This window comes from Oculina patagonica, chromosome 4 (genome assembly GCF_052425735.1).
Source record: "Oculina patagonica isolate OP01 chromosome 4, crgOcupat, whole genome shotgun sequence".
NCBI classification, from domain to species: Eukaryota; Metazoa; Cnidaria; class Anthozoa; order Scleractinia; family Oculinidae; genus Oculina; species Oculina patagonica.
In genome coordinates, this window is record NC_135761.1 from 50753464 (window position 1) to 50778391 (window position 24928).

Below are 24928 nucleotides of genomic sequence, written 5' to 3' on the forward strand. Positions count from 1 at the left end.
GCGAGAGTGAAGTTTCTTGCCCAAGAACACAATGCAATGACCCTGGCCAGGGCTCGAACCCGGTCCGCTTCGATCCAAAGACCAGCACGCCAACCATTAAATAAGTCATCTCCCTGTACACATTAGTGTATTAATCAATAAACATTTATTTTTCTAAAATAATAATAATAATAATAATAATAATAATAATAATAATAATAATAATAATAATGAAAGATAAATAACAAGATCGCGTTATATGCTTTTTCTGAACGATAATAAATTGTAATACTTAACTGATTGTTCCTTAGTTATTTATTGTTAATTTGTGCGGACTAAGCCGCTTTTCTCATATTCTAAAACATTCGTTTATGTTCAACTATTCAAGTTATTGTCTATGCACTGTTGAACAAGCATATCTGCTCGTGCTGCTGTCCATCAGAAATCAATTGACAACTGGCAGTATGTGCACCAATCACGTGACAACAACTAACACTTTGGGGGGATATACGTTTCTACAACATAGCATTAGGTTGTCAAGGATGCAGTTCGTTCTGTCCGGCTCTGCTCTCAGGCTGGCGATATTCTGCTTGCATGGCTCTGTCATGATACAAGGTTCCTTATCGCTTTTTCAAATTCCTTTAATCTTACGGCATATACAAGGGGGTTCATTATGGAGTTGGCATAATATACCACATCTAGCACTTCATACATTTCAGCGCTTGACTCATAATTGCGCCATTTTTTCTTTATGTCCTCTGGAATGGAGTCGTGAATAGCCCAGGGGAGAATTGTTAGAATGGAAACCGTAGTAACTATGAATAAGGTAATGGATAGTTTCCTTTCTGTGTTAATTGAACCACGATTTTGTGAATGAGGACTTCTTTGAACATTTACAATAATAATGATATAAGAAACTACGAGGAGAAGGAGGGTGAGATTACTAAATGAGGCCCAAACATACGAGAACATCGGTGAATCTTTCAAACGCAAGCTAGCAATGAGGGCTGCCAAAAGGAAAGCTATAGACCAGTCACTTACGATGACTTTAAAGTAGAAACATTTCCTAATTAAGCAATGCCTGAAGGGAAAAAGTGTCGCATGTAGTCGATCCAACGAAATCAAGCAAAGATTGACTTGGGAGGCTACTGGGAAGGCATAGTGAAAGGTAAACAAAATTACTCCTGGCCATGTAAAACCAAAGTTTTCTTCTATCCTGTGGTATAAGTGCAAAGGTCCTGTCACGGTACCCACCAGCAGATCGGCCACAGTCAGGTTTATTATGAGATACGTACTGCGCTTGCGCAAGTAGCGGATTCTTGTGAAGGCGGTGACAGTGATGATATTGATTATTAAGGTCGCGGGGGATACCAACAGCATGAATAAATTCATGAAGGGAAATTTTGCTTGACCTGCATCTTTTAAAACGCTTATTTCTCAGCTGTTATGGGTGCGATTAAGCTCAAATTTTACAGAGACATAAAGAAATGATGAAAGATTGTGAATGTCATCTTTTATTTGGTAGATTGCATTTAACGGCGATGTTATAGCCTCGTTAGTGACAAATTGGGAAAAACATGATTTTGTGGCAGAGTTTGCGGAACGAGTTGTAGACAGCACACTGTGATCTTGTCAAAAACTAATCAGTCAATACCTCTAGAGTGTCATAACAGAAGCGGATTTTTTAATTTAAAGTTTGCCAGCAAGTTATGGCGGTTTAAGTGCACAAATTTGAATTTAATGTCTTCTACCTCTTTCTAAAAGCGCTCTTTTAGAATTCCGCTTCTGTTATGACACACTACGGTATTCATAGTTTACCTATCTGCAGTGGCAAGTCATGAAGTTCTGTATCCGCGCTGTATTCTCTGCCACAAAATTGTCGGAAAAGTCCAAACTTTGAGATTTCCGAAGGTGTCCCGACCTAAATACGATCATTTTGCCAAGGAGAGATGTAATTATGGTAATTATATTCCACGCTTTTATGGTGAGAACAATGCGTTTTTAAAAAGGACACGATTGTTTATTCCGAATATTTTTGTGATTACTCTGAGTTGCAGAAATATTCAAATTTAAATGAAAACAAGCTCAAAGACTCCCTACAATCTATATGAACGCATATCGCTAAGTGTTGTTTTAAATTGGTTAAAATATCAAGGAAACAGGGATTTTTTACAAATCACGCGCACCCGCCCATATTTTTGTCCACTCATAAATATCTCGTAAAGTTGTCGATGCCAGTCGTTGTACTTCGTGCATACGCTTTAAGTAAATGCATAGTAATGAGCCTAAGGTGTCCCCCGCGACCTTAATGTCAGCAGAAATTCAGTGATGAAAACTGGAAAATAGACCGAATCTGCTGCAAGGTTTGCCATTCTCGAATAATTCTTTCTGCAATAATCGTGTTTGTTCGAGTACAGCTAGGAGTAAATTAGATAAATAAAATTAGAGGATTTAAATATGAATATGTGTTAGAGTATTGTATATATCTTTTGGTTCATTTTTATCGTTGGTTTAATTGTTATTTTCCTTTGTTCTTGTGTTCGGATATAATATATAAGAAGCGAGCATGGAATGATGGAAAATTCCAATATTTTTAAAAAATGATTGCTTTTATTAAAACAACAATTTCGAGAGGGAACAAAGTTATACTTTCAGTTGAAGTCATTTTCCTCAAATCTAAATGTTACCACAATTCGTGCATATATAGCCATGAACAGATGGAGGAAAGTTTGTTCAGGTGATTCGATGAACATCATCTTTATATTCAAACAGAATAATTAATGATGAATTAAACATACGTTTCGTCCAGTATTAATAAAGAAAACCTCTCCAGTGTTTTATTCCATCTTTTTTGTGATAAAATTCTATTTAAATAAAAAGTACCACTGGTCAAATGTGCAGTTTACATTTAAAATATATTTAAGTTTTTCTTTTTTATTCGGGATATTTTATATAAAGCAACGGCCAAAGAGAGACCGTATGTATAATATACTAATTATCATTGTCATTTTCTGCTGCGCGAGAAAAGAAATTGTCAGATCGATAACCCACTGGATAGGTAACGATTCTGTGAATTTTGTTTTTGAGTTACGCATAAGGAAGTCGTTAGAAATTAATTCACCGAATAATTTTAACCCTCAAGCTCCGGTCATTTGCCTTTTAAAAACGACATCATAGGTCGCCCAGTGAATGACATAGGTTCTTATATAGCGCATTTACAAAGCTCAATGCGCTTCACAATTAGAATTATGAGATGAAACCGGACATCAAATATCAAATGTGTTTTGATATTCTAAATTGATGTTACTGTTAATACTTTAGCGTTAAATGGTCTGGCACGAGTCGAATATATACCAGAGTAAAGCGGAATTAATTTGGCTAATGTTAACAGACGTTTCTGAGTTGCGTTTACTGGGAAAGATCAAAACTGAGATCTGTACAAGCAACTTGCCTCTGTTTTGGGTCTTTATTGCGTTCGACGAAGGAGAGCGCAGGCCTAATTCTGTTTTGCGTCCTGTGTCTTTTGAGTTGGTAGGCCTGTGCACTGTTATGCGGAATGAATCGAGCCGTAATGCGCGCGCAGGTGTATGGACTCCAAATTGGCCGCCCCGATTGATTTTTGCAGGGGCAAGTTCGGCCGGGAAACTGGTGCGACGATATTTTAGTCTCGTTTTCGCATTGAATCGTCCCTTTTGTCGTCTTTGGTCGCTGTTCCCGCACGCGTGCTTCACGAATTCGCTAAAACATTTCGTTTGGTCGCTAGATTGTGTACTTAGTAAAACTGTTTACTTTCGTTCTCGTACAAGAATCGCCTCTTCTGTCGACTTTGGTCGCTGAACTGCGACCAAAACTGACCGTTGCTTGTGGTCAAATAGCAAATGTTCTGAGTTGTATAGCTCAGCGGCCATTGTGCCACTTGATCATCAGGCTTGTGATCAAATAACAAACTTTCCGAGTTATGTAGCTCGGCGGCTGTTGAGCCACTTGATCATTACTTGTGATCAGAACACGGCATTATCGAGTGATGAGGCTCGCATTTGCGTTAAACATTTGCACGGTGTAGACGACATCAGAGCAGATAAAGCGATCGAATACAACCGAACCATTGTTCAGTCGAGTAAATGCGGCACCGGAAGCATTCTTTTGTATAACGTGACCAAATCACGTCGTGCACAGAGTTCTGTCCAGACTTCGATAAATGATACCCACAATAATTATGATAGTAAGCTTATAAAGAGATATGAAAGAGATGTCCGTATTGTAGCTGGAAAGAATGGCGATAGGAGTTGTTCTGTTGCTATGATCTCTACAAATGCTGAGAAATCTCAGCTGTGAAAAATACAAAAAGCAACAGGAAACGCGACAGAGAACCATCTCGAATTTCTGTTCGTAGAGTTACTAAATTGCTTAGAAGATGAAATACAGAAGTAGACTTAAAAAACTACTAAAACATAATTTCCCAAGCTCCTCACTTATTAGAAATTTTTGTAGCAATTACAAGAAATGCTTTATTTTGTGTAACTCTGAACATTTTTACAGTAAATATGTTTTTTTTCATAAACAAACAGAAAGAGAAAAAAAGATACAAGTATTGCACTGGTAAACAGAAAGAGTTATCAATTGACATGCTTCAAACAAAGTCTGACTTCAGTCACAATAGCGCTTTTGGTCATATTTTCCAAAGTTCAAATTTAAAAGGAGGTATGCTTCCTGCAAATGACAGTTGTAATTTGCCTTGGGTATCTCTTAATGAGAGACTTTCATTAATAAGTTTAATGCCTTATGATGTTGGTGGGAGTGGAGACTGTTTTTTTAGGTCAGTTTCACACCAACTGTATGGAACTGCAGAGTTGCATTTTCAAATTCGTGCTGCTGGTATTAGGCACTTGAATAATCATCCAGAATTTTATGTTGAGAGCGTTTCTGACAATAGTTGGCAAGACTACATTCAGCAAATGTCAACACCAGGAACTTGGTGTAACAATGTAATTATCCAGGCAGTAAGAATTTTTAGTTGAAAGCAAATTCTGCAATATTAATTCATACTTCAATATATTGCTGTTTCAAGTTAAAAGTGCTTTCTATGGAATTCACATGTTGCTGTTTCACTGATATAAAATAATGTTGTCTGTAACCTTAAAGGAACAGTACCACAGCTGAGTTTAAGTTTGAACTTTGAACTGTGTCGTTACTTTCATACTTGTGTGTTACACATAACACACATTCAAAGACAAGCAATTGTCATTCATTCTTGGAATTAATAAAGTTATTGTTCACAGTTTATTCGCAATCAATGTTGTTAAATTATTCTTACAAACATTTCACCTTCCTCGTTTTTCCCACCACCAACAAATTGTACAAGAAAAAGAGGAAATCTCAGTCAACACCAAAAACTACCCCTCCTTTCAAGCCTTACTCGAACGCATTCCCCTAATCGCTGATTACTACTAGTTACTACCGTTATTTTAGGTGCTATATTTTGCACCAATTTCGTCTTTCGACTAACATCTACCACAAACTGAAGAGAGTCCTCGATAGTTTAGAAGAAGAGACAGGTGGGCTGACCTTGTTTTTGGACAACCTTACGATCGGGGATTTTTATTGTTTAAAAATACATACAGTACCGTTTTTCTACTTATTTTGTAAATAAAAAAATTCACTTACCTCTTAACTTGAAACTCGGCCAGCACAACGTTTCCGGATTTGAAGATTAAACGTCCTGCGAAGAACTTTTTCTTTTCCAATGCTTTTGTTAAAGCAGCCAGGTGACATTTAATTGATTTGCATCAAATGTCATATTCTTTTCTTTATTAAATAGGGAATTAGCCAATACACCATACTCGTATTCTCGGTATTGGACTGGAACTAGCTCGCAATGGAGGCTCATACGGGGGAATATCATTAAATGTAATTTGTGATAGTGTTAATTAACATAAATTACTATTTTGCCGACACGGACCAGAGAACTGGGTGCGAGCGTAGCTCGCGAGGACTTATGGTTAGCGTGTTTGAAATAGAGTTCGTTGAGAGACTTGTAACATTCTACGGTCAGCCTCTTTGGCCTACACTTTACTCCGTTAAGTTATATTTTTATTATTTCGTTTTGTGAATATATTGTACTTTGATTATCTTTTCTTTCATTATTCTGATATCATTGTTTTTTGTTAGTAGAGAGGTTAAGCATGACGTTAACGGCAGACGGCAAACGGCAAAGATAACTTCTGATTTTGAGTTCTTTTCTTCTAATCCGTAAATAAAGCACACAAAAATGGAATAATGTCTCCTACTATTCATTGCAAATATAAACAATTTCATTCTACTGTACACACAAGGGAAGAGAGACGGCAAAAGTTTTATTTTTGCCGTTTGCCGTTAGCCGTAAACGTCATGCTTAACCTCTCTATTGTAAGCCTTAAAACCCCAGAGGCTGCGCCATAGCATTGGTCGGGGGTACACGGTCCCTAATTTTTCCCACAGTGGTTTTTTGGGGTTTACGTGTCCGGCTGTGGTGCATGTAGGTTATGTATGATTTTATCCATCCTGCTGTAATCTTATTGATGTGTCAATAAAATGTATCGTGGGCCCGGCTGACCAACGTGCCCATGCCTCATAGTCTTTGTGTCAATTGTGTGTGTTCGGTTGTGTAGTGAAGGCAAAATAAAGTGTTTCATGCCATTTGCAATTGTAAAGATTACCCGCATTAGCCTCCATTGCAAGCTAGTTCCAGTCCAATACCGAGAATACGAATATGGTCTATTTTATCGAATAAGGAAGATGTCTGTTTGTGAAAAAAAAAAATGTTAAGAAGTTATGTAAACAAAAGAACTCTTTGTTGCACTAGCCAACAGCTATTTGGCAGGCATATCAATAACAATAAACGACGTCAACTTATGACTTATAATGAGGTCACGGAATTGACCAGTTGTCAATCACCACAAGCGGAAAAAAGCAATTGGTGAGGATAAAATGGCCGCTCTAGTTGTCGATAAAACTCGGATCGTCTGTTGTTGGCAATTTGTTTTGGTCTCTTGTTGTCAATAACGTGCTGGCCTGGCGCTGAAGAATTTGCTTAGGCGACTACGACATATAACTGAGAATTTATTGGTTATTGGCCTATTGCTAACAATAGACCATATTCGTATTCTCGGTATTGGACTGGAACTGGCTTGGAATGGAGGCTTATGCGGGGACCTTTTTTCAAATGCAAATGACCGTGAAGCTATTTTTAAGGACATTCCCCCGCATTAGCCTCCATTGCAAGCTAATTCCAGTCCAATACCGAGAATACGAATATGGCCGGTTTATTTCTCTTGTCGTTTAAGAGTCATGTGACCATTGGTCAGTTGTCAAGTCAGTGATCGTTCAGCATTGCTGTAATACATTTTTTAAAGTTTTATTGTTTTATCTTCGATATGCTGAGTAAATTAATCAATAAACATCATTCTCTTTATGTTTAAATTAGAATGATGAAAAATAAACGAGAGCCAGCCCTTCTCTTCATAAGAAGGACAATAAATTTCAGTTTATAATTATTGACACGAAATAAACAACAACCAACTGGTTGTTCAACAACATTTGTTGGTCGGTTTTGTAGTCGTAATGTTAGTAATAATAAACTTAGTAATATTATTGTACGCAGTTTTCAGTGTAAACTTAATAAAAGTACTGTCCATTAAAGGAAGATAAATTTCAATACTTAACAATTATATTCGCCGAAGGCAAAGTGATTATTGTTCACTGAGCGTGAGGTGAATAATCGTTTTAGTATAATTTTCCGAGGTGAATATCAAGAACTGCAAAATTATTGAGGTTGAAACCGGTAGACTTTAGCTGCTCCGCTCCGTAAATTTACAAACAAGTTCTCCTATCGCTTTTCTAAACTCCTGCATTCGCATGGCATATACAAGAGGATTCCCAACAGAACTGGCTAAATATATCACGGCTAGCACATAATGAGTTTCAACTCCTAACGTATTGGATAATTCTATATGTATGTCGACTGGCATGGAATTATAAATAGCCCATGGCAGAATAGTTAGAACAGAAACTCCAGTAACTATAAATAATGTCACGGACAGTTTCCTTTCTGCACGAATTAGGCCATGATTTTGTGAATGAGGGCTTCTTTGAACATTTAAAATAATAATGATATAAGAGACTGTGAGGACAAGAAGAATGAGAGTAGTAAATGAGGCCCATACGTACGAATTTCCATCTAATTTATTCAAATGCAAGCCAGCCACGAGAGAGGCCAACAGAAAAGGTATAGCCCAGCTAGCTACAATGATTTTGACGTAAACCCATTCACTAATTAAACAATGCCTGAAGGGGAAAAGTGTTGCATGAAGCCGCTCTAAGGAGATCAAACAAAGATTCACTTGGGAAGCTATTGGGAAGGTTCCTTCAAAGGTCATTATCATAAACCTTGGCCAATCAAAGCTCTGGTTTTCGTCATCTTTCGCGGTTTCTTTCATCTGGTACACAAACAGAGGTCCTGTCACAGCCCCTACCAGTAGATCGGCCACAGTCAGGTTTATTATGAGATACGTACTGCGCTTGCGCAGGTGATGGATTCTGGCGAAGGCGGTGATAGTGACGGCATTGATTATTGATGTAAGAAGAAATTCAGTGATGAAGACTGGAAACAACCAGACAGTGTGCTCTTGTGCAGGATAGTCTTCGGTAGTCATTTCTTTGAGGACAGTTGAGGAATATTCTTTCTGCAGTAATCGTCTTCTTGTATTTACTCCAGACAGCTGGGACTAAGTTAAAAAATACTGTAAGTAAAAATAATATATAGATTTAGGCAAGCCTAAAAGCGGAGCTTCCCTTTAATTTATTTAATTTTTGCTGGAGTTACAATGTTTTCATTTTGATAAATATGCGGTCAAAGCTCTTATGTATACGCTGGCCCATAGGTGCAAGACAAATATAAATCCATCGTAATCTCGAGGCAGAACGACTAATGGACAAAAAATAATTAAGAGTTTATTCTCTCCTTTCTAAAGAATAGTAAATAATTTTACGATCCTCTTATCGTTTTGCTTTAATACAACTCATGGCCTAGAAATTAATTAAGAGTTTATTGTCTGCTTTCTAAGAATAGAAAATAGCAGGCATATTCCCATCTTACTTTTCTTTCTGTATTTGTCTTAACATTGGCGTACTTAAAAGGGTTGCTCAGTCACGTACGCAAATTTAAAACTTATCTTTATTTCTTACAAAATTTAAACAAATTTAAACGTACACTAAATCATCTCTATTCAGCGTAGTTATTCAGTGTAAAAGTGGACCACACTAAAACAAAAAAAAATGTTTGAACTACTTTAAAAAATATGAGTCAGTTTATATGTTTCACCTTGCGCTCGAGCTAGATGGGGTAAAAATGTTTTTCAGAGCAAGTTTAGTTTAAATAAATTTATTTTATTCGAGCTTTTTGCTTTGTCATCGTTTAGCACTTCGAAAAAAGTCACTTATACTGTATGAATTTCTTCCGCCGAGAAATTGTAGGCTGAAAGTCGGAATAAGCTCACAGCAAAAAGAAATAAACTCTCACGACAAGGGATTAGAATTCGACTTTATTGACGGCCAAAGAAAATCAACTTACGGCAATAGATAATCGGTTAATCCATAGCAAATAAAACCAACTCAGGGGAACAAAAAAAATGAACTGACATGTAAGCGTAAGCTTAAATGTACTACAAGTTGCAGTTAAAGCGACTTAAAGGGGCAAAGTATATTTCTCAAGTTAAGGAAAGATCTAAACTTTGCCGACGCAGAATCTATCGAAACTGCGCTTAGAAAGTAAGCTTAAGTTTATAAACATCATGAAATTTTCTGTATAAAATCAGGCTCAGCAATTCAGTACAGGTTGTTACCTTGCATCAGGTTCCTGTATCTTTCTTCAGCGGACTTGATGCATGCAGTGTTTAGCTTCGTTTTTACACAATCATTGCTAAAGTTGTTGTATTCTTGATGTTGACGGCCGAAGATTCATCCGCAAACAACAGTAATTAGCAAACTGGACGTGCACAAGGAATATCATTCGCAATTATTCCGGGTCTCATCGTACACCTCTATCGTAATCTACAATTTCACGGAATGTAGGTGACTTTTGAGGACATCGTGCGAGAAATATTACGGTAAGAACGTTCTCGATTCTCTGTCGCTCTTTTTTATACCCTCGGTTTCATTCAGCCTACACAGTGAACACCGCGCAACACATTTTCCCGCGTTTTCATAACATTACTTCGTTTAGATCAAACTGAAACGTCCACATCATCCAGTCAATAGAAGATAACGTCAATTGCTCGTTTTACGGTTACGAAAAATGCGACCAAAGACCAATAAATTGAATTTAACCGTGTAGCGATCGAACGAGGGCCATCGAGCCATATTGCTTTTTTGGCGTAAAGGCTTCTATACATAACCCTCAAACACGAAAAAAGACTAACAAAAAAGAGCAGTTGGATAATAAATCTCTCAGATATTTTGCTGTGTAGTATCGCTGTGTAATTTTACCCCTTGTGTACATTTTGTCTTGCCTTGCTAGCTTTATTTGCTGTTTGTAATTTCCTAACTTTTCTTTAGCCACGCGCGGGCAACCTCGTCTCCAGGCCTAATCCGTGCGTACGGGCGTACATACGTACGTACGTACGTACGTAGGCGACTCCCAAAATTCTCGGTTCGATAGGATACCATTTGCCTGCCTATGAATGCTCCGCTCGCGCGCCTTCGGCGCGTGGGAGCTCCGCTATTAATTTATTCACCTGTCCAGAGGTTTAGATATGTTAAATAAACTCATGCTAGTTAAATATACAACTTTGATCCCCTGGCCTTTTTTTAAGTAAGGGGATAAATATGAATTGTGTTGTCAATATGGTAAAGCCTATTATGACTAGTAAATGTGAATATAGACCTAGCATGCTAGATAGAACCCTACAAATTTGATATTTACCTTTGACGTCACATCCGATTGTCGAGGGCGAAATGCAAATTGCAAGTTAACCTATTATTTATTAACTCATAAATATTATATATTTATGACTCTTTTATTTCGCTGTTCTTCCTTTAGACAAGAGAATTAGGAAACGTAATGACTTCCGAAGTTTTAGTTCGTTTTTGAGCGATAAATCTTTTAAATCTCTAATTGAAAAATTGTAACCACTGACCATTTTCTGTTTCATATTTTATAATAATATTTCGACAAAGCGACGCCAAATGTTTATTTTGTCGAGACACAAAACTTTACCTCGTATTTTGTATTTGTTTTAAGTCGCTCAATATTTTATTTCACAATGCAAAGAAAAAGCCTTAAATCAGAAAGAAAAATATGTACACGAACACACACAACATTTTCTGAAATAAGAACCAATCGATGTTACGTAGCTAAATGAATCTGTTCGTCAGCAATTTAACCCGATTTAAGGCAGATTTAAGCCAGTAAATGTTGCAGTACAATGGCGTAAAATTCACTTTTCCAAGAGCTTTAACTGCAAGAGCTTAGGGTGAGCCTGATTCAAAATGGCGAAAAATCTCAAGAAAACGATGTTACATTGTTTTTCAATTGCTACGCATTCAAGTTGTTTATATTTTTTTATCGTTTCTGCTTTTATGGAAAATGATACATCATCTGCTCTTCATACTTTAAATTCGTTGAAGCATAAAACATTAATGATCATTTCATTTTCATTTATAAACATTCAATGCAATTCACTCCTTGCTATATGTGCTGATACTCCCAAACACATACTTCTAACCTACTTTAATAGCCCAAAGAAAACCATCCACTGCCGCGCAATCTTTATGAGATAGAGCATTAGACTCATGTAACAACCCTAGGTACCTTTTTTTATAGTCGGTTGTTTTATATGACGCAACGACCAGAAAATAGGACACATGCAGAATTTGCTGCTTATCACTTATCAGGACTCAAATATTTATTGGACAAAGTTATATATCAAAATTATTTGCATCTAACTGCAAAACTCTGTGTTACTGTTTCAAATATCTTTTCAAAAGAAATCATTTCTAACTACACCAAACATCGTAAACAAATTTCACAAAAAAGCTACACGCGAGATTTTAACTGTAGTTTACATATGGTTCTTGTGAACTTTGAAATTCATTTTCTCAGACCCTAATAAGAAATTTTTCGCTTTTTTTTAAAAAAAAGGTAGAAAATGATGCCGCAGCAATAGATTTTAGATTTTTCTGGTACTCGATTTTTGTCCACCTAAAATTAACATTACTCGCGATTTCCTGATACTTCATACTACAGTTAAGCGGCATGAAAATGGCGAATGACAACAGACGTTTCATGTTTGCATTGCTTTTGCTGGGAAAGATCAGGAGATCTATAAAAAGAGCTTGCCTCTGTTTAGCGCCTTCATATCCTCCAGTCATCTTAACTGCTATATTTTGCGTTTTATGTTTGCATTTTAGCTTTTCGGCTGACATCTACCACAGCATGAGGATAGTCCTTGATAGTCTAAGAGAAGAGAATGGTGAACAGACATTGTTTTTGGTCAACCCTACGAGCAGAGGCTTTTGATGGTTAAAAATATTCTTAATCTCCCCCCCCCCCCCCCCCCCCTATAGAAAAAATCACTTACCTCTAAACTTGAAACTTGCCTAGCATAACAACACTCTCGTCTTGTCTTCTGCTTTTCCTTCGCTTTTGCTAAAGGCTCCTGGCGACATTTAGCTCATTTGCATCAATTTTCGTATTCGTTTCGTTGTCAAACAGGGACAGCCAATTTTGCCAAATAATATATCTTTATGAAGGATTATTTGTGTCTGTTATTAAAATGTACCAACAAGTTATATAAACAGAGGGACTCTTTGTTTCATCGGCCAATAGTTACACCTAATTGCAAAAGCGTTGTCATAGTAAAATGAAAAATGAAAAAGGCAAATAGGAAGTAATTAAGCATAAAAACTACATTCTCAAAATGTAAGAATTCTCAAAGCAGAAAAACATCAGGTTTTGGATTTGTCCTTATCTTAGTATTTTTTTGTACATTTAACATTGGCTTAATTCCTTTGAATGAAACAAGATATCTGATAGCGACCAAGGTAATTAATTCCTATTTATCATTTCTCGTTTTCCTATTTAAACTATCTGGCAGGCACATCAATATAACAACAGGTGACGGCAATTTATGATCAATAATAAGGTCACGCACTTGACCAGTTGTCAATCACCACAAGCCGAAAATGATTAAAATGGCGACTGAAGTTTTCCAAAAAACGCGTCTGTTGTTGACAATTTTATTTAAGTCTATTGGTATCAAAAATGTGCATGCAAGGCGCTGAAGCATTTGCTTTGTTTAACACTGATTCACAACTTTTTAAAGTTTTCTTGTTTTAACAAAAATTTACTGTTGAGCATATTAATCAATAAACATCATTCTCTTTATGCATCAGTCAATTCCAGCGGTACCCATGTCACCCCTCCCTCCGGACGACTCCCGGGAATAAGGAATTTTTTGAAACCAACAGGCAAATTCCCCTCTTTACCGGGACAAACTAGCTGTGCTAATGCCCTGAGGGGAGCGGCTCAAAAATGATTATTTTTCAAGTATTTTGTCTTACTTTAACCAAAATCTAATTCAGGCCAAATTTAAGTCCTAGCTACGTCTTATTTCTTTTAAATATTGCAAAAATTGGTCATTCTGCAGGTCTAGCGTCCCATTTACGTCCTATGTAGACGTATTAGATAAGAAGCTTATGGTATTTATCGACGAATTGGCCAATGCTGTAAGGTAAAAAAAGCGAGATGGTCAAATGCCAATTGTAGTTGGGTAGAAGTCTAATGCCCAGCCCCCGGGATGGCCATTATGGGAAAATGACCCACCATCGAACGGGGAAGGGGGTGGCGGGGGGAGGGGAATGGGCCCTGCTGAAATCTATTGATGCATTATGTTTAATTAAGATGATGAAAAAATAAACCAGAGCAACCCTTTTTTCATCAGCAGGACAATAAATTACAATTTCTAATTGTTGACAACTGTTGGCTGGTTTTGTTGTCGTAATGGTAATAATATTGTTAAGTATAGTTTTAATATTAGTACAATGTAACCTCTTAATACGGACACTGTAGGACCGCAATTTAAGTCACCGTATTATCAGGGTGTCCGTATGAAGCGGGCCCTTAGAATTATACGTTACGGACACAATATATTAATACAAAGACTAAAACAGAAACTAAAGGAAGCAGAACGATGGCTGAAGGATTAATTTTAACTAGTTCAAACTGAACTAAGATACAAATTTTTGCAAAATTAAAAATATGTATAGAGAGCGGTTGTAGAGCCACCTTAAGTTTTCAAGAAATTAAGGTGGCTCTGAAACCTTTCTGTATACTTTTTTTAACTTTGCAAAAAGTTGCATCTTAACATGCTGATCATTACTCAGTGATAAAAATGGGGGTCATCGAACTCTTTTTCGAGTTATAAGCACTTAAAGCGAACATTTCGGTGCTTTTAACAGGTTATATTGTTGCTATGGTAACCAATGTCGTAGTGAAAACGAGCACAACTTGTTTTATCGAGAGGCGAGAAAAAGTCTAACCTGTACTTTTTTAACTCATTACTAAAATAATTAATTTGTATTTATGGAAGGGATGATATTATTTTACGATGTACGGTAGACTTGCCTACAAACTGAAAACGAGAAGCGAACGACTTTGAGAAAATCTAGATGTATGGTTTTATGTGGATTTGTTTTGTCGCACCTGCGCGCGCACAGTATAATTTGCACGGGTTAAATGACATTGTCGACCCCAGAGCTAGCTCTTGGCTGTTGCACGGGCTCTGGAGTCGAGAATGGGTTAAAAGAAATTAAAGATACCTTAGCAACTTAGCCGAGCGTCGTCAGGGTAAAAAAAGTTATTTTGGAATGTTTTTCAAAGTATCGATGTTTCTCTCTTCTTTGATGCACAGTACTAACGTTAATGTTAACACTGTCACGCAGTAACGCCACTAAGATTAAAACAACATTATTATCATTACGACTACAGAACCAACTAAAAAACGGATGATTCTTGTCTATCTCATGTCATGTAATTTATCGTCCTGCTAATAAAAAGAACGGTTTTATATTGTTCATCAGTTTAATTTAACCCTATTCAGACCGGGGAGGGGGGGGGGGGGGGGGGGGCTTTTGAGGCCCGCGCTGACTTTGAACTTTTATAACTTTTTGAAGATTTAACCAAACGCTGCCAAACTTTCTGACTTTTCCTAAAATTTATCTGGTAACAATTTGGTTGGGTTGGATGATGTGTCTGGAACTTGACATCACCATAGCAACGGCATTGACAGGCGTGTTTTTCCCAAATTTGTAATTTTGCGTGTTTCTGTTAATAAAAATCAACTTAAATGGAATTATTTTTACATTTTTACGGATTTAAAGCACATTTTAATTTATTTTGAGTACTTTGAAGTGATTTTGGGTTGTTTTCTGGCATTTTGGAAAAAATTTGAAATCCAAGATGGCGGATCCAAGATGGCGGCTGTTTTGACATCATGATGTAATTGTCACGTGATGTGACGTCACCATCCCACGTGACCTATACCAAAAGAAAGAGGTTTAGACATACAATACATCCTATTAGTTTTATGGTGATTGCTTAAATATTCTGGAAGTTACATAGGGGGGGGGGGGGGGGAAGCTCTGAGAAGGTCCAAAAAAGCCCGGTCTGAATAGGGTTAAACATGAAGAAAATTATGTTAATCGATAAATTTGCTCAGTACTTTGGCAGGATAAAAGACGAGTAGTCATTGTTAGCATTAAGCCAATAAACAATAAATTCTAAGGTATGTCGTAGTAGACAATGCAAATCTTAAGCTAGTAGACCAAAAAAAAAACTAAATTATTCGCCATTTTCTTTTCGGCTTGTGGTGATTGGCAACTGGTCAATTCCATGATGTGATCATTGGTCGTTTATGGCGGATATAGCCTCATCACTGATCATATTAAGTTGACGTATATGACGACATTGGTGGCGTTACCTATTGTTGTTGGTGTGCCAACCAGATTACTACTGGCCAGCTGGCACAACAAAGAGGGTTCTTGTTTATTTTACTTGTTTGTACATTTGAATAATAATGACATTTTTATTCTTAAACAGACACCATCCTTATTTGATAGAAGTGACTGTCCCCGTTTCATAACGTAAAGAACACAAAGTCTAATGCAAATCAACTAAACTTCGTCTGACGCTTTTAGCAAAAGCGAAAGAAAAGCTAAAGAGAAGACAAGAGTAGAGAAAAATTGTGCTAACCCAGTTTTTAGTTAAGAGGTAAGTGACTTTTTTTCCAAAAGAGGGGCTGCTTTAGTATATTTTTTGTTTTGGACTATCGAGGACTATCCTCATGCTGGGCCGAAAAACTAAAATGCAAGCATAAATACAAAATATAGCAGCTAAAATGACTGAAAGATATTAAGGCGCTAAACAGGGGCAGGTTCTTTGTATATATTTTCTGATCTTTCCCAGCAAAGGCAATGCTAAAGTGTCTGTAAACATTTGCCAACGTAATTTCGCTTTATTTTGATGTATATTCGACTCGTGCAAGACTAAGTAATTGTGGAGTTTATTAGCAGTGTAAGTTATACATTTGGGTGGGATGTTAGTTTTTAATTGGCGGGAGATCGGATCTCGAGGGAAGGAGTTATTCGGCGAATTAATTTTTAAGCAACTTCCTTATGTTTAACACATAACCACAAATTTCGCAGTTCATATTAATCGAGTGAGTTTACCGACGATTTTTCCCCGTGAAGCAAAACCTAACAGTGATAAGCAGTATATTGTTCATGTGGCCTGTTCTCTGGCCGTTACGTCTTATAAAAAGACATGGTCAGTGCTTACAAAAAAAAACTTATGCAATCTTTATTTTCAAGTTTTTAAAGAACATTGTCCCTGTGTTGTCGCCTGTTGCATATGCTTATTGCACATGAATAGGTGACCCCCTTTTTTATTTTTGCGCGGTGGCTTATGCGCTTTAGTGGCACATGTTAACTAGGTTAAGGCTCTACCAATTGACAACGAAATTCATGTGCTTATTTACTTGCAGGGAAACAAAGAAATCTAGCGTATTTTTCATATCTAAATCCTCAATAGTAGAATCGTCTTTGTAAGATAGCTTATCTAGTGTCAATAACTGTATTGTAATGTAGCGTGCAAGTGTGCAGGAACAGTAATAAAGAGCAAAACAAAAACAAAATCTAAATCTTCTGGTCTGACCATGATAATAATACTAAACAAATCTATTTTAAAGCATTTCCTATAAAGGAAAGTGACTGTTTCAAATAAGGAACACGATCCCATAAGGCTGCGGTACCATCAACACGTCGGCCGTATTTTGCTTTGTAAGGCGCTTTGCTCGCTTTGTACTTCGCTTTGTTAGTTCATCGCTCATTTTATGTCTTTAGACGAAGAGAATCTACCCAGATATGTCCAAATCAAGTTCAAAATATTTAGAACCTGCTAAGGGTTCGAATCAACTCGACGAACCTACAGGTTCAGTTCTGGAAGAGGCTCTTCGCCAACCCAGCTCGGACAACGGGACTTCACCTTTGGTGCCAAAACGGCATGGACGAGATGACTCTGATTCATCTCAACCAAAAAGCTTTACCCTGACTTTTCTCTTCCATTTTTCTTTCGGCCTGTTCAAGAGATGGCTAGAAAGGTTTTCCATGAAGACTGGTTCACTGAACACTGTTTTATATTTCATGCAACAGACTGGCTAATTCTGTAGAAGTTTGTTTATCTTGTTTCTGATGACATAATCACTGTCACAATGAAACAGTTCATTTAAGTCATGCTTATTTCCTTATGGTTGTGGTTATAATTTAAATTTTAATTATGCAAAGCTCAATATGTTCGAAGTGCTAATGGTACTGCATGGCCTAACAAGATCGTTTTCCTTATTTGGAAAAGTCACTTTCCTTTTCTGGTCATGCTTTAAAATCGCTTTGTATAGCTCTATTATCATGGCCAGACTAATTAGTAAATTCTTTGTGCAACCTTAATTAAAGTCTGATTGTTCAGCAGCTACTATGTAACCTATTACAATCTGCAATTTTTTTTATTTACAGTAATTTTCAACTTAATCCCAGCTGCTTGGAATAAATACAAAAAGACGATTATTTCAGACAGAATATTCCCAACCGTCATCAAAGGAATGCCTACTGAAGACTATCCTACAGAAGAGCACACTGTCTGGTTGTTTCCAGTCTTCCTCACTGAATTTCTTCTTACATCAATAATCAATGCCATCACTATCACCGCATTCGCAAGAATCCGTCACTTGCGCAAGCGCAGTACGTATCTTATAATAAATTTGACTGTCGCTGATCTACTGGTGGGGGCTGTGACAGGACCTTTGTTTGTGTACCAGATGAAAGAAACCACGATGGATGAAGAAAACCAGAGCTTTGATTGGTCAAGGTTTATGATGCTGACCTTTGAAGGAGCCTTCCCAATAGCTTCTCAAGTGAATCTTTGTTTGATTTCCTTAGAGCGGCTTCATGCAACACTTTTCCCCTTCAGGCATTGTTTGATTGGTGAATGGGTTTACTTTAAAATCATTATAGCTAGCTGGTTTATACCTTTTCTTTTGGCCTCTATCGTCGCTGCCTTGCATGTAAATAAGTTAAATGGAAATTCGTACGTATGGTCCTCATTTACTACTCTCACCCTTGTTATCCTCACGGTTTCTTATATCATTATTATTCTAAATGTTCAAAGAAGCCCTCATTCTCAAAATCATGGTCTAATTCATACAGAAGGGAAACTTTCCGTGACATTATTTATAGTTACTGGAGTTTCCGTTCTAACCATTCTGCCCTGGGCTATTTTCAATTCCATGCCAGTCGACATACAAATAGAATTATCCAATACGTCAGGAGTTGAAATTCATTATGTGCTATCCATGATATATTTAGCCAGCTCAATTGTAAATCCTCTTGTTTATGCCATACGAATGCAAGAGTTTAGAAAAGCGATAGGAAACCTTGTATCACGACAAAGCCGGGTAGAGCATCACTTGCCGTAGGGCAAAGCTGAACAGAACGGAGTTCATCCTTTACAACCTGACGCTTTGGGAGGGGAACAACCTCTCACAAAGTCACAAACATTGAGATTGTCATGTTCCAGACTATGAGGAAGACCAAGGTTTGAAAATATGCTTTGATTCAATGAAAAAACTTTATTTCGACGTGACATAAAACGTAGTCCCAGATTTAAATGATGCTGCTTAAAAGCATTTGGGGTTAGAAACTGTTCGAAGTTGGAATTCCTATTTCTCGGTAATTTACGCGAAAATAATAAAAAAAATATAGGAGGTATATATGTCATTAAAGATGTGTTTATTGTTCATTGCGGTGTAAGATAGGTATTATAAACGTTTATTCGTTTGTCTTACGATGGAATCGCCTTGAGTTGTTGATCGCGGCGTTTCGACTGCAATACTGCTAGTCGTCATCACTGTTTAAGTGTCGCTATTTGTAACTGGCGGTTCGCGCGAAACATTAGGTTCATTTGGGAACACGTTTACACGAGCGCCTAAGCTTTTATGTGGAATTTGATCTACATATATTGGTCTAAAAACGGTGTCTCGGTTTTTTTCTTGCTCTATTATTTTTATATAATTTTTTTAACTTAAATATGCCGTTTTAAGGGCTTCTCCAAGTTAACAAATTCACAAAAAATAATGGAGCAAGAAAAGAAAAATTTGAGACACCGTAAACGCCAGTTTTCCTTCCATGATACTTTAACAATAAACGCTGCTTGACTTTTCGAGGCAACTCTTCTCCAGCATCGAGCTGTACTCTTTACAGTTGCAACTTGTATCGATTGTAAAACTGTGTCATGTACTCTTTGTAGATGCGCCGATCAACTTGTTCCAGAAGGATTTGCCTAAATAAATTTAAGCTAAACGATACGACTTGTTTTACATTCTTTTGGATCTGTTAGATTGTAACTGATTTCCACAATTTTATTACCGTAATACTCTAAGCTAGATGCGATTTGTATCTCAGTAGTCTTTTCGTCATATGATGGAAGGCAAGGGAACGATACCACCACACATATGTGTCCGGTTCAATGAGCTTCAATTCTTGTAGCTTGTATAAATTTCACAAAACTTATATCAGAAGTTCGTGCATTTTCTTAAATTGGCTTGCGTAGTCTCAAGATGCATAAGATAAGCATCCAAACATCTTTGCGACCCAGATTTTTATAGTCTAATGCATTGGCCTTCTTTGACGTTCAAATCTAACGTGATTACCGGAGTCAGCCTAACCTAGCACCCAGATTCTTCGTTCCCCATGACCAGCTGTCGTGAATCGAGCGGCCCTGGAAAAGGTTCTGATTAAAGAATCAGAAAGTATGAGATTTCCGGTTGAATCGTGCGTGGGTACATGGAACGTGAGGACCATGTTTCAACCAGGTAGATATACTATCATAGCGAACGAGATGAAGAGGTACAAGATATAAATTCTGAAACTAAGGAGGCTTTCGTTTCTAAAGAATATTCTAAAGTTTTTTCCCTTCTTGAAAACAATCACTTACCTCTTAGCTTGAAACTCGACTAGCACAACGTTCTCCAGAATTTAAGACTTTCTGCTGTTCAATTTCCTGCTGTTCCTCTGCTTTTCGTATAAGCTTCATGCGATAACCAGCTGATACGATCATATTTTGTATCCTTTTCGAAATTAAACAGACTTAGCCAATTTTTTTGAATAGGGAAAGCGTCTGTCTATGACAAATTGTTTTTGTTTTTTAATGTGCCAACAAGTTATGTAAACAAGAGAAGTGTTTGTTGCATTAGCCAATAGTTTCTGGCAGGCACTGAAATAACAATAGACTGAAGACGTCACCGATATCTTCGCTAAACGTTAACTTATGGTCTTTTAATCTGACTTCAAAGTTAACTGAGCTTAACTTGGATCTTTATGCAACATTTCTCGCTTGTTGACTGAATATCGTCGGTGGCTATATCTGCCATAAACGAGTAGTGATCACGTCACGGAATTGACCAGTTGTCAATAACCACAAGTGGAAAAAAGCAATTGCTAAAGAAAGTGGCCGATTTTGTTGTCGGTAAAACTCGTCTAATGTCTAAAATTTAATTTTAATGTAGTATTACTAATAGCATGCCTAATGTTGGAATAATCGCATTGCGACTACGATATAACGGAGAACTTTTTAATTGTTGCTGTCAATTTCTCTCCCCTTTCAGAAACCAAAGACTGTGGGAGGTAAACATTAGACTAACACTGTTTATATTATTTTTGCTGTTTTATCGTTTAATCTTTAATATCCTAAGCAAATTAATTAATAAACATTATTCATTTTATTATTGTTTTAAAATTAAGAAAGATAAACAAGATGACGACCCTCTCTTCACCAGAAGGACAAATAAACTACAATTCCTTATTGTCGACACCAGAGAACAACCAAGAGGCAAGGGGATAAACTTCCATACTATAAATTAAATCATAGCTGATTATTCCAGATTACTTCTTTTAGAAGGAAGAAATAATTTTTCGACAATGCTGGGCTTGGTTTCAACAAGGTATCTTGATCTAGTAAAACATATTTTTAACCGTGTAAACTATTGTGTATATATGCAGGTGTGACGAAACAAATCTGCATGTCAATTTTAATTATTCTGAATATGATCTAATTTCTAAAAAAAAAGTACAATCCATTGGGAATCAATTATTTTGTTTAGCACACGATTACGTATTGTAAGAATCTACATCTTACCTCATTATTGTAGAAATTTCCAATTCCTACCTCTAATACAGTTAGACCAACTGATCACTTGTATTGTGGTTCTACGTTCTATGTCACTTCGATTAACACATTTCATAAAATGAGTGACACATGATTGTTATTTTAGTTGTTGTTTGCCCGTTTTGAGCCGAAAATATACCTATAACAGGGCCGTAACTAGCAAGAGGCAAGACGAGGCACTTGCCTCGTCAAGATTTTTACCCAAAATTAAAAATATATATATACATATATTTTGTTGGGAAAATAATCTCCAGTTGAACAAGATTGATTTTTCTTAAGAAATGGCTCATGAAAAATGTCTCTGAAAGAGTGTCAGAGCTTCTAGATTTCAAAAGGTTTTTGAAGGGCATACCCCCAGAACCCCCTAGCAAGATCTTGCCTCGTCTATGGTAAAGGTCTGGTTACGACACTGTATAAAAGGACAATGACCTTTTCAACTCTAGTCTTGCCCCTCGGTATCCCGGCACAGCTTCGCAACAATAAAGTTCCTACCCTTTCGATCGAATGCCGTTAATGAGGGGTACGATCGTCAAAGTTGTTCTCTGGTAAAGAACATATCTCATAATTCTGGATGTAATTTTTTAAAACAGGCCAGTCGTCGAAGTTTCCATCCAAGGCGCAGAAGCAGTTAGATAGTGACACCATCTGTTTTACCTAAATTTTCACCTCTTGGCCTTCGCCTGGAACGTTTTTGTCCTATCGTGGGTGGCGTGGAAAATGGGTTTTACCATCAGTCTGAAGTTTGAAGTTACGGCGCACTGTGAGATTAACGTTGTAAAGGATGGACTCTGCTTGGCTCCGAAGTTTTACAAACAAGGTTCTGTATGGCTTTTCTAAACTCTCGCATTCGTATGGCATATACAAGGGGATTCACTATGGAACTGGCAAAATATATCACAGCTAGAACAATACCAATATCAACGCTAGATGTTTCGGACAATTTAATCTGCATGTCAACTGGCATGGAACTATAAGTAGCCCAGGGCAGAATGGTTAGAACGGAAACCCCAGTGACTATGAATAATGTCACGGATAGTTTCCTTTCGGTGTGAATTGAACTATGATTTTGTGCATGAGGGTTTCTTTGAACATTTAGAATAATAATGACATAAGAAACTGTGAGGACCAGAAGGGTGAGAATACCAAATAAGGCCCATACGTACGATCCCCCATGTGATCCATTCAGAATCAAGCCAGCCATGAGACAGGCCAATAGGAAACTTATAACCCAGCTAGCTATCATAATTTTAAAATACACGCATTTTCTTATTAAGCAGTGCCTGAAGGGAAAAAGTGTCGAATGTAGCCGATCTAAAGAAATCAAGCAAAGATTTACTTGGGAGGCAACTGCGAAGGTCACTTCAAAAGCCAAACTAATAAAGCTTTTCCATGTGAAACCAAAGTCTTCTTCCTTCTCGTGGTATACAAACAGAGGTCCTGTCACGGCTCCTACCAGTAGATCGGCCACAGTCAGGTTAATTATGAGATACGTACTGCGCTTGCGCAAGTGGCGGATTCTTGCGAAGGCGGTGATAGTGACGGCGTTGATTATTAATATGAGAAGAAGTTCAGTGAGGAAGACTGGAAACGGCCAGGCAGTGTCCTCTTTTGCAAGATAGTCTAGATCTTCAGCAGTCATCTTGCTGAACGAAACTAAAAATTCTTTCTGCAATAATCTTCTTTACGTACTAATTCCAGACCAGCTAAACACACTTGTATAATAGGAGTTGTGGCACTAATTGTGAAAACTCGCTCGGACTCGCCTGGCTCGCCTGGCTCGCCAGCCTCGCCTCGCTCCTTGTCACAATTTGTGTCCACAACTCCTATTATACAAGTGTGCGCGGAACGCAAGACGCCTTTCTTACCCCCCTCGCGAAACGAGTTGCAAAAAAAGACGTTTAATCCCAGAAAACTTAAGAAAAAGAAAGCTGCAATCGTTATGCAAAGCATGGTTAAAAATAACAAAAAAATCGGGAAAGCAGGCGTGGAAAATGGTAAAAAAAAAGGAGGAAAATGTGAGTGGCTTTCACATTCCTAACTTCCTGAAGCAGATTCGCCGGACCCGACAGTGTACCAATCGTTGTATGGCGCCATTGTATTAAATTACAACCAACCTTTAATTGCTGTGCCAGAAATAATTCCTATTGAACAAATGCTCTTATTGAGTAAACGAAGATGGGAAGAGGGAGAACTGGAGAAATTAACTTGAATGTAAAGAAAAACTTGAAAAGATCTCGTGGAAAAGCGTTTACAACATACAAAAAAACTAAAGAAAATGAAAAACAAATAACAATCTTTTTAACAGACGAGCTGATTGAAAAATTAAAAAAATTAGACAGCAGTGTTGTCGCAAACGTTTTAACAAGCTAAACAAAACTTGCACGCTCCGGTGAGTGCATAAATTATTGAGTAACACAGGAAGTCATTGTTTACCCTGTGTCAATTACGTGGGAAACCCCCTTGACGTAATCTAATTGTTTTTTTTTTCATCTTGAATATTTTTAGCCGGAAAACAACTCAAACTCTTTGTATGTGTGTTTTGAGAGCTATGATTTATTCAACAACAATATTTAATTTGACTAACATGTAAATATACCGTGAAATATTGAGCTAAGAACTTTCTAGAACATAAAAGAACAATATAAGATCACGGTAAGTTTATTCACCAGGCGTCATTACTATTTTTAGTTAATAGGTTATTTCCCGATGTAATGACGTCTTTTGTGACCAATCACAGTTAAAATTATAACTTTATTATTCACATAAGCTTTTTTGTATTACACAAGCAAGTATGGCCGATGTATAAAGACGTTTATCAAACCTTCATTGAAAAAGAAGCAAAGACACAGCTTACGGACATGAATCATTTGGAAACGACAAACGAGGATCCGATTTTAATATTTCATATCAGCTATTCGTGCCGTCGCTTCGCGAAACCTAAGCAATTACGGACAACAATTACATGCTTGGTCGTGAAGTTTGATCGCAAGGTTAAGTATATCGGATGGCTTACGCCGTAACCTGAATTGACAAAATTATTTTAGTCACAGGCCTCAAAACGTCATCACTTTGAAATTTCAAATGGGTTACGCTGTAACCCGAATTGACAAAATTAGCCAAGTTCTCAACCTTAAATATTCCGCC

The 24928-nt window shown here is 37.2% G+C and overlaps 4 protein-coding genes across 5 annotated transcripts; 1 reads left to right on the forward strand and 3 right to left on the reverse strand.

Moving 5' to 3' along the window:
• Positions 1–315: 315 nt before the first annotated feature.
• Positions 316–2644, reverse strand: LOC144648811 (trace amine-associated receptor 7e-like). The gene is made up of 3 exons (XM_078508267.1): positions 2629–2644; positions 2290–2332; positions 316–1336 (listed from the first exon to the last, which is right to left on the reverse strand). Exons 1-3 carry the CDS (start codon positions 2642–2644, stop codon positions 583–585), a joined length of 813 nt encoding a protein of 270 aa, XP_078364393.1. The 3' UTR covers positions 316–582.
• Positions 2645–7410: 4766 nt separating this feature from the next.
• On the reverse strand, positions 7411–12705 carry LOC144648812 (melanocortin receptor 4-like). Of its 2 annotated transcripts, none has more exons than XM_078508268.1 (2): positions 12594–12705; positions 7411–8741 (listed from the first exon to the last, which is right to left on the reverse strand). In XM_078508268.1, exon 2 carries the CDS (start codon positions 8667–8669, stop codon positions 7806–7808), a length of 864 nt encoding a protein of 287 aa, XP_078364394.1. In that variant the 5' UTR covers positions 8670–8741; positions 12594–12705; the 3' UTR covers positions 7411–7805. The 2 variants fall into 2 exon arrangements, with proteins under 2 accessions (XP_078364394.1, XP_078364395.1); XM_078508269.1 differs by having other exon boundaries at positions 7411–8756.
• Positions 12706–16187: 3482 nt separating this feature from the next.
• Positions 16188–19900, forward strand: LOC144648813 (D(1A) dopamine receptor-like). The gene is made up of 2 exons (XM_078508270.1): positions 16188–16282; positions 18079–19900. The coding sequence occupies exon 2, from the start codon at positions 18165–18167 to the stop codon at positions 19035–19037; it is 873 nt and encodes a 290-aa protein (XP_078364396.1). The 5' UTR covers positions 16188–16282; positions 18079–18164; the 3' UTR covers positions 19038–19900.
• Positions 19901–22550: 2650 nt separating this feature from the next.
• Positions 22551–23423, reverse strand: LOC144648559 (histamine H2 receptor-like). The gene has a single exon (XM_078508085.1). It carries the CDS (start codon positions 23421–23423, stop codon positions 22551–22553), a length of 873 nt encoding a protein of 290 aa, XP_078364211.1.
• Between the last annotated feature and the right edge of the window lie 1505 nt (positions 23424–24928).